The sequence below is a fragment of the Drosophila hydei genome, unplaced genomic scaffold (assembly GCF_003285905.1).
Source record: "Drosophila hydei strain 15085-1641.00,03,60 unplaced genomic scaffold, DhydRS2 tig00008114-arrow-pilon, whole genome shotgun sequence".
NCBI lineage: Eukaryota > Metazoa > Arthropoda > Insecta > Diptera > Drosophilidae > Drosophila > Drosophila hydei.
In genome coordinates, this window is record NW_022045827.1 from 2,451,911 (window position 1) to 2,462,844 (window position 10,934).

General features: G+C 34.7%; 1 protein-coding gene across 1 annotated transcript in view; it reads left to right on the forward strand.

The window, feature by feature from the left end:
• LOC111599125 (AF4/FMR2 family member 4-like) overlaps positions 1–7,453 on the forward strand; it is a 55,387-nt gene extending 47,934 nt beyond the window's left edge. The window contains exon 3 of the mRNA XM_030224530.1: positions 7,318–7,453. Within this exon, the coding sequence (XP_030080390.1) occupies positions 7,318–7,453 (136 nt within the window). The remainder of the gene's footprint in view (positions 1–7,317) is intronic.
• Positions 7,454–10,934: the final 3,481 nt, after the last annotated feature.

A 10,934-nucleotide genomic window follows, 5' to 3' on the forward strand; every position in this document is an offset into this window, starting at 1 on the left:
GACTTAGCTTAATTAAAGTTAAAGTTAACATTTTGTAAAAATAATTACCAAACTTTGACTTTTTGATAAATTTCACAAATTGAATGTCGCAGTTAAACAATTGCAGCTCTTTAGATTACAAGATATGTCGCAGCAACAGCCACAGTTGATGGCATTTGGAGTATCTCTTAGACTCAATCAAACTGTTGTTTGCTCGGTTTGCTGGGGCAATTGCCTGAAATTGATGCCGAGTGGCTTTTGAAGTCTTTCGTTTTGGGTTTGGATCATCATTTTCGTATTGGATTTTTATCGTTTATTTGCCCACAATTTGCGTACTTTCACTTTGGCCACAGACAATTTGCTCTAATCAGACGATGCGGACCGCGGGCCACGCTCTGATCTGCTAACCCCAAGTCTCGGCATAATTAAATTGCCCACTTCCTTTTCCATGGATCGGCTCGACCAAGCGGCACAATGAGTTCATTATGCGAGTTCTTTTGCATATTTACATGACTCGGCCGCAGTGTGTGTGCCTGAGTGTGTTTGGTGTGTTTGCTTTTCTGCTTGTGAAACTTCCCATTAATCAATTCTTTTGTTCTTCGCATAACTAGGTGACCTTTTCGGCTAATTTATATACAACTTAATTAGTCAAGGAAAATTCTTTTCGACTCTTTGCAAAGCTCATCTCTCTTTGTTTTTATTGTTCACTAGAGTTAATTAAAGTTTTTCCAAAGAACAGCAATCATAATAACATGGATTCTGTGGAACTGCAAAGCTGTTGAATGTCTCTATTTAGAGGAACCGCGAATCACTTTTTCTTTGTACAGCTCTTCGTTTCCATCGTTCCGCTGCACTTGTCCAGTTCCATTTAATTCCTATTTGGCGCTTTGTCACGTCAGTCTGCAACAGTCTAATTCACAATAGATCAGCGTGCTTGCGTTTAAAACCATTGAAGACTTATGTGAATGAGTCTCACTATATGGTCATACAACTTTAATAGCTGAAAGAGAAGGAGGACGCGAGAGAGATGGCGATGGAGATAGTGATGGAGATGGTGAGTGAGGGGGAGAGGCAGCGAGCGAGACATGTTGGGGTAACGCTGCAGCCGGCACACAGCTTTTGTTCAACGCTTGAGTTGTTCATGTTGCATTAGCAGCATTTTGTGCACAAGTTTAGTACAGTCAAGCTCCCGCATAGTGGACTACAATAGCAACCGGAACTGCAGTGCTAAAAATGTTCTATAAATATGAAATACTCTTTTTAGACTTATAATAGCATACAAGAATATAATTAATTAGTGTAGAAAAGTGAACTGTTAGGTTGCCGACTATGAAATACCCTAGTTGTGAGTGTGAAATACTTAATATATATATTTTTTTATTTATATTATAATACTTTATGTTACATATTATATTTTATAAGATTTTTATTAAGTTTTCATTTGAAATGAAAATTTAATAAATTATGAAATTAGATATATTTTTCAGCTACACCAAATAGAGGTCTACGATATATTAATATATTGATATATTGATATATTGATATATTAATATATTGATATATTGATATATTGATATATTGATATATTGATATATTGATGTATTGATATATTGATATATTGATATATTGATATATAAATATATTGATATATTGATATGTTTATGAATGGCTTCAGTTCTGATACGCCTAATACTCTTCACAGAGCTCTCGCGTAATTGCAGGGTATCATGAACATAATTCACTTAGAGCGTGACAAACTTTATAGAAACATCAATCAACTGAAGTTCAATTAGAGTATAATAAAAGCAAGAACAACGGCAATTACGATAACAACGACAGCAAAATTCCCCTGCTACCAGTTGCTTTCGTCTGTTGTTGTTGTTGTTGGTGGTGGCATGCAACGTGAACACGTCTGCAACCTGCTCGCTACACTTTTTGCTGCACATTTTGTCATATATGGGCTGATGTGCCTTATATGTGATAGATACTCATATATATATATAATAAATATATATATATCTTTTACATTGAAGCGTTGGCAACTGCGGCAGACGGCTGTCAACATTGAGGTTAGGAAACCGACTTTGTTGCCGTTGTTGTTGCATTTCTTAATGAGACACGACATGTGCAGCCAGCCAGAGATACGAATTCAACTTCAGAGCACGCCGACTTCAGCTTCTCCTATTGCAAAATGTGTAAATTGAAAGAGCAGCGCGATAAGAAATGGTAATTATTATTTTTCTCCTTTCTGTTGACAACAGTTGCTCTTGGTTGTTGCTTGTGGTTTGTTGATTTGTCTGGCAGCAGCCGCCGTCGCAGCCAATGTTGTCTATGCATATTTCTTTCATTTGTTTTATGTAGTTCAATTGATGTTTCAGCCGTGTTTATCGTTCATTAACAACACTGTTCTAATTACACGTGAATATATACCAATATACCAATAGAACGTAGCTTGGAGCTGAAGTTGAGAGCGTCACATAGAGATATGGATAAATAAATTGATATATATTTTATAGCAAGCCAGCTTTGTTGAGCTAGCTGCTGACATTGGCTTTTGTTGTGGCTTAACTCAATTACACTTTGCATAGAGCTTGACAATTTTTTGGAGCAGCAAAAAATTGAGGTTTTCTACATATATTTTGCAGCTTTCTATGCTAATCTAATTAGTAATTTCAAATAATATATATATTAACCTTTTGAGGCATTTTTTTATTGTTATTCAATCCAATTTTCTGACTTGTTTTGAGCTGCGTAGTTACATACTTTATATGCATCTGTTTAGTGGCAAGTAAAGTATAAAGATTTTAAGATTTTAGTTCTATCTTTTTATCAAGGACAAAAGCTATTAATAACTTAATTTGTGTTTCATATCCAAACTTTTGTGTTTTTTGAATTTATAAAATTATTTACCAAATTCAATATGTTCTTTACATAATTTTTTTACATTGAGATACTTTTTTCTTGACAGAATGATGAGTAGATTAAATGAAGCATATACCATATAGCATATACCATAGCATTTCATATCATATCATATCCTTTAATATACCCTATCATATCATACAATATATATACTTCTATTAGAATGTTTATTTTAAGTATGTTGCCTCAGTTCTTAGCCAACATTTTGGTCGCATTTCAGCTCCAGTAATTATTTATTTATTTTTTTTTTTAAATAATTTTTTATACGTTCATAATCTATAGGCTTAGATCTTTAAGCCACAGATAAAAAATAAATTCTATATTTTTTCTTCAATTCTATCATTTTTCTTCACTACAACTATGCCATTATACATGTATTATTATAGTATTATATCAGAATATCAATCAAAAGATTTAAGAACTCTGTAAGAGAGCGGCTTGAAATTATTAATTTCTGAAAGAACTCTGAACTTAAAAATAACTTAGCTCAAAAGCGCTACAACTTCTTATACATGAACCACCCTTAGCCAGCTATTGACAAGTCTGAATTACTTATATAAACTCTCTTATATTATTCATTGACAACAACAACTTCTATAAATCTACTATAAATTCTTTAAATTTTTGTATTTTAATTTTAATTTATTTTTCATTCATTTTTTTGCAACTTCCTGAGTAGCTAAAGAACTACTCAAGTACTTGCTTTCAGAATTGAATCTTATTTTTAGCCAACTCGAAACTCTGAAAAAGTTGTTTAGTTTCATTAGCCCGAGTTTTATTCGTTTCATGCTGCATTTAGTCTTTAATTTGGCTTAAAATAACAATTTCTGGCCAAAGATTTTCGTTGCAGAAAATTGAATTAAAATTGCAAAGAAATTGCATGAAAATGCGTAGCTCCATTTTCATATTTTCACTGTCAAGTTCATAAGAAAGAAAAAGAAGCAGCAGCAGCAGCAGCAGCAGGTAACAAGTTGCAGTTGCCGCTGCAGTTGAGTTAAGTCCAAATTGTGTTGGACAACAAATGCGTGGGGTTGGGGTTTGGTAGGGGCAAGGCTGGATACTTTTAGCAATTGAGGGAATGGAATTAATTATGCAAAGCGAGAAATGGAGAAACGTCGAGCGGGAGCAGAGGAAAACGCAGCGACGCGCCGCCAAGTGAACTGAAGCATAAACATTGTGCGGAAATTAAGGCGAAGAATCAAAAAGTAGCTGAAGGAGAGGGAGACAGAGGGAGACATAGAGAGGCAGATAGTAAGAGGCAGTTATAAACAAATTGTATTTTAAAATAGCTCACAAATTGTTGTTGTTGCTGTTGACGTGACGTTTGTTATAAATATTTATTATATCATCGACAACCACTGAAAATGTTACAGGCGCTGTCAAAGGGGGTGGCGGGCGGAATTGTGCGCAGTGTAATTAAAATGCATTATTAATGAAATGCAAATGCAAAGAAATTAATTAAATATGCAGTGTAGACACGACTGTCACAGTGCAACCATATGAGCTTTGCTTGTTTTGTCAGCCCTTTTTAGCAGGAAGAGCTCGTGCTCTTTCCAGTTCTAGAGGCGAGTCTGGATACCCTACGTAGGGTGGGTGTGTTTGCATAGAGCTTAGATAGATTGCTAATTCTTGGAACACTTCGTGCAGCTTGTATATATTGTATATATTTATATTTATAGAAAGTTTTGTCTTTATATAACCTTGCTCAGAATGTTCTAATATATTGTACGAGGTTTGGCTTTTATATGGTAAACATTGTAAAATAATAAAGAAAATGGATTTAGATTGTGCTTCAAAATAATCTCCTTGTAAGTCACACTTCTTGCATTCACTCTTTTGACACTCAGAAGGGATTAAGGCTAAAGGCTTCAAACTTCCAGGGAATCTGGGCTATAAGTGCCATCTTATCATTAGTCAAAATATCTTCTTGTGTGAGAGTTGCTGAAGAATAATTCGTCTTCAGTGCTTGCCTTTCTTTAAGGTTCTGAAAACTTGTGGCAAACAATTGGTGGAATATGATATTATAAAGAGTGACCCAACAAGAGTATTACTATGACCGATAACTATATTTGAGCAACTGTTAAATTTATCAATGAAGCTGTTGGAATATTGAATAAGGTAACCCACTTGATCATTAGTTGAGCATGAGCCTATAGAGCATGTGGCAATAATGTCACATATCGTAGTGAGTGTAAGCTTTCAAACCAGGAATCAGAAAATTTATTAAAATTCTTTTAACTTTTTTGTTTGATTTGAGCTTAAACTATGTCTACGAAACTGCTATAATTTACTTTGATTTTTTATATATATTTATGCATAAAGTATATATTTTTGATTAATAGTATTACGTCTATTCTCAGTCAGTTTTTGGGTTGTATCTGAGTTTTATATATAAATGTTTCTATTCGACAGAATATATATATTTAAATTATTAATTTTAATTATAATATTTAATTTCTAGTTTATAAAACGATTTAAAAGTTTCACTTTTAACTTTTTCCGAAATCAAATTTGGTGGCAACTCTGGCGCCTCTCTTCCACTAGACCCAACTGTACTTAAATCATTCCATATGTTGGCAATCCTCATGCAAAGTGAAACAGAAGGAAAACGTAGTTTTCCCTTGCGCTCCATTAAATGTTAAAAAGTTTTCTTTTCATTGTTTTCTTATTGAATTCGATTTTGCGCAAAATGTGGACTTACATATAACCGGATGGCTTAAAAAAGTGGTTTGCTTTTATGGGCTAGTCGAGGGGCTGGCAGCAGGTGCAGTTGCACTGACAATTGCGTTATAATTGCATTTAATTATGCGACGACAAGAAAATTGAATTAAATACAATGAACGACAAAAGGAAAAGAAAAAATGGGCGCAAAATAGGCGAAAAGTTGGCGAAACTTAAATACACTTTGGGAAGTATTATGAAGTATTATGAAACTGAGATTACATTAGCTTCGCTTAAAGACTTTCAGATTGGCTCTATATATATTTTGTGGAGAGCACATAGACAGGTGCTAGAGAGGATGCTTCACTGGCAGCTGGATGCATACCTGTCAGCATCCAGCTGCCAGTCGCTTATGTCAGACTTAATGATATGAAAGCTTACGTTAAAGAATACTATTTTAAATTATTCCAAATCCAAAAAGTGGTAACACTACCAAATTTCATGTGTGATAAGTAGCTGATGAGTTGGTCTAAAGCGCATGATTTGATTATACTTTATACTTAAAGCAAAAAGAAGCAGCTATACCCAGTTTTAACAAGAGAGCTTCACTGAAAGCTGAGTTCACATGGGCAAAGTCGATCATAAATCGCTAAATGGCATGATAACTATGTCAGATAGAAGTCAAAATTTGTATTGATTTTATATTTAAAACAAAATTCAGCTACTGCAAGCTTCAACAAGAAATCTGTACTTAAAGCTCGAGTACCATATGTATAGCTGGCTATAAGTCACTATACGATGTGATAACTATGTGATATAGCTGTATGATCCAGCTAAGCTCGTCATATACTATGATTAAAGCAAAATGAGGCAACTGCAACAAATTTCAATAAGAAAGCTTCACGGGAAGCTGAGTTCTCATAGGTTGATCTGGTTATATAGAACTTTATCTATACATAAGTGAATTAAAATATATCTCTATACTAAGTACACTCTTATATATAACCAAATATGGCTCTGCACACTTCATAACATATTTCGAGTACCCCAGCTGTAGGGTAGCTAAAGATGGCAAGAAAAATGTCGCCTCGTTGACAACTGCAAACGGAGCAGCAACTTTGGCATTTGCTCAGTTGTTACATTTGTTGTTTTTGTTGTTGGAGTTGTTTGCACATAAATTACAGTTATGCCCGCCGCTGGCTGCCAACGGAAACGCAGTTGGCAATGCTAATTCCTTTTGGCCATTCGCTTGTTCGTCCGTTTCCTGCAACAAAAAAAATTGCAAAAATTTCCCTGCCCAACGAAATTTTTTTGCCTCTTTTAATTCGGTTTTTTTGCTGCATTTTCAATTAACGCTTCAAGCGGAAGTCGCTGTCAAAAACAGCTGTAAAAGGGAAATTTGCAGCGAGAAATAAACTATAACAAGTCTTGCGTTTTTCTTCTTTTTTTTTCGTTTTTGGCCAAATTGATACACTTGAATTTTCACCTGGATTTTATGATTGTTTTTCTTATAGTTTTCACAGCTTGGCGCATTTTTGAGTAGGCGCCAGCTTTTCACAATGCGCGAAAAGCAATTGAAAATGCAAGACATATATGAATGCAATATATATATGACTGCACGCTCATTAACTTTTACCCAAATACAGCCCACAAAATTTCATTTAATTTTCGCATATTTTAACAATGCCACATAACATATTGAAGCTTAACAGACTGTTAGTTAACATGTTTTCAATGCATTTGCTCTCTTTACAGCGGTCGCTCCTACAGCAAGGACAGCCAGAAGAGCTCGCATAGCGATCTGAGCTCATTGTGCAATGGCAATGGCAATGGCAATGGCAATGGCAGCGGTTCCCCAAAACAATTGGCAAAAACTCCACTGCGTAAGTAAAGTTTATTTTTTTGGATAAGTCTTAAATATTAATTTAATTTGACTTAAAATAAATGATATAAGAATTCTGCGCATAAAATTTTTGCGCTGCCTAAAAGTATGCAACAATTATTTAACAGCAATTGCTGCTCGAAAAGCTGCTTAGCCGACCATCAAACAGCGAATTAATTAGCTTACCAATAACTCGACAGTCAATTTATACACATATAATATACATTTTATAAATGTCAATAACAGCAACGTGAAGTTACCTTTAAAATATTTAAGAGTTAACAAATAGTTAGCTACGCATCAAGTTACGCTACGTAATTAAAAAGTATAAGTAAAAGTATAAGACTACAACAATTACTGTATGGCATTAAAGTATGCTATAATTTTACACAAGCAGCGATCATTGCAACCCAAACAAGCTGTGCCGAGCAAGCAGTGCAATTGTGAAGCAGTTTAATACTGCGTTCATGTTGCTGCAACATTTGAGAACTTAAGAGCAAATGAAACTAGTTTTTTTTACAGCCTTTTTAGCTGCGGTTAAAACGAGCTCAACAAATGGTCAAAACAGAATAGTCTATAATAAAAAGCGAACCGGCTTTTTGTTTTTCTCTCTCTTTCTTTTCTTTAGAGAGCAGCTGCTGCTTGCACGGCCAGCTGAAGAGTTGCTGTGCAGCGCGCAGCAGTGGCAACGTGTCGTGTGTATCTAGATACAAATGTATCTGCAGCGTTCGATAAAAACGGCACAACACAAATTCCATTCGACGTCTCTTTAGTCTGCGGCGAGTTTTCAATGTTGTCGCTCGCCGGTCGCGCTCGCATTTTACTTTCGACCAATTTTCTGCGTGTTTTATGGCGCGTTCTTTTAACCAGAAATGCGCAATTAACACGTGCCAACATAATATTTTGTTGCAAAAATAGAGAAAAAAAATTAATTAAAAAAATGTAAAATGTGAATACAATGTGAAAGCATAAGTAACACTTATCTACAGAGATTGTTCTATACAAAGTGTTTTTCAATTTGTTTGGGCTTTGCGCATTGAGCAACCCCTTGAACCCTATTTGAAACTACCAAACCAAAACCAAAACTGAACCCCTATTCAAGCCAATTCTCTTTCTCATATACATCGAACGCAACAAACGGGTTTTGTTCTCTAAAGTATGCCGGTTTCTGGAAATGTATTCGACGTGCCTGAAACAATCGAACTTAAGATCAAAACACCTGAAACCTAAATTGAGCTTTTACCTGCTGCTGCTGCTGCTGTGTTGCATTTGACGTCATTTGAGTTTCATATTTTTTTTCCAATTTTGTTTAATTGTTTTGTGCACTGTGCTCAAAGAACTCGGGCATTGTCAGGGTTAAAGCTATGGAATTTTGTATGTGGGCATATGTTGAAAGAGTTTATAATGCGCCGATGTTAGCAATCTATATAAACTTCAATAAGAAATAATTTATATATATTTGAAAACCTCAGATTAAGTAGAGGTTAGATATCTGCAAGTCGAGCTAAAGTTAGGCTTATTTTCTTATGTGATACTCTACATAGCTCAAATATATTAAGAGCATGTCAAAGCGTTGTTTCTGCTAGTCGAATATACCCAACCATTTGCCTTTATATGACTTGAGCTCTTTACGTATTTTGGCTTTTTCTGTTTGCTTGCTTATGGTAGCCTCTCCTTCAAGGCGATCGAGTTGTGCGTTGATTGAATAACCAAAAAGTTAACGCAACGAACGAGAATTCGCATTAGTTTTGGGCGACCAAGCAATCAATCAATCAATCATGCAGTCAGTCAGTCAGTCAGTCAGTCGCGTCTGTTGCTTGTTAACGTCTTGGCCTGGCCAGTAAATTATGCGGCTAATCATTTTGTTACAGTTTACAGTTTGTGGCAAACTCGGTTCATCGGTTCTCACGACAGCCGCAAAATTCTTGCCACAGTCTTAGCTCACGCCTCGCTCTCTGCTCTCTGCTCTCTCTCTCACTCTTTTACTATGCTGTATTTGTCTCTGTTAAGCGCCGTTAGCTTTTGTCTGCAAGTTCATTTACCTAGGCAGCCGTCTTAAGGCTAGAAACGTGCTTCGTTCTATAGAGTTCGAGATCAAATTCATTAAATGGGCGGGCTTTAAGTAGGAAGGGTTTTATTCTTGTTATTCAGCTCGCATAATGATCTTAAGTTCTTATGCCTTATATAATAGGCGAATGAACTGTAAAGTAGAGCAATTGAAGTTTATTAAAATTATTCAAAATAATCTGAAAATTATTTAATAAAACAGAAATAATTTGGCATTAATTTAATATACTTTAATTGACTAAATTATTCAATTGAATTTGTTTGCTTTGTTTTTAAATATATATTTTTAAACCAGTTCCTTTGATTGCGATTTAAATTTCAAGTTTTCGTATCACTTAGCAAATAATGTCTAATTATTGAAATGTCAACTCCATATTATATCTCTTTTAATGTATTGTCTGACAGCTTCCAGATATTTATAGAGCTGACATAGTATACATACGATATGAATTCGATTAGTATTCCAAGTTTCATAAATTTGTATTCAAATTCTTTTCTCTCCTCCTCTCTTTGCACAAACATGTTCTATAATTGCCCAAATTTCTGCTTCAAATATTTAAAAATGTTAACCTAAATGTGAAAGTTTTTATTTAAATATGATTAATGATGATTAAGACTAAGAAAAACATGTGTTCGGCAAATCAGGTCGAATTTAATGTGAATTTCACATTTCTTTTCTATGGATCAACAATGTAGATCTGTTGATTCTTATATTTAGTGGTTTCCCTTCCATTTGCCACTACTCGACTGTGATTGAAAGGTTTTCGCAATTCTTTTCCTACAATTCGCAATTTGCAGATATCGACTTTTTTGTATTGTTTGTCTTGTTATCGATAGGAATGTGAGAGGAGCTTAAAGAGATAGCAGCAACAATATTTGTGCAAAGTTAACAATTTATAAAGATAAGCAAAATGTTAGGAAAAGTGATTGCTATTCTGGCTCTTTTCAGTTGATATAACAATTTTGTACAATATCGATTTTCTGGGCTAAGTTGTCGATAATTGTATATAGAAATCTAAAATGTTAATAGAAACAGCACAACTTTTACCGAGCCATTCCTTAAGTTATTCTTGCATTAAGAATGCTGATATTCTACAATACTTTCTGTTATCGATAAGAATCAAAAACTCTTATAAGTTACAAAGAAAGTATGTAGAAAAATAATCAAATATTCTTATTTTATCGCCCATTTATCTGTCAGTTGCTAAAGATTAAGCAATGCGAGAGGGAATAATGAATGATGTAAATTTGTATTCCCGTTGTTTTAGACAAGTGCAAGTGCGACACCTGTTTCCGGCGCTTGTGAATCTCTCAACTGCTTCATTTACAACTGCCTGCAGTCAGATGCAGGCTCTCTCGCTCTATGTTCATATATTCTACTGCTTCTAAAGCTAACTGCATCTTTGTATTTGCGTGCCCTCGT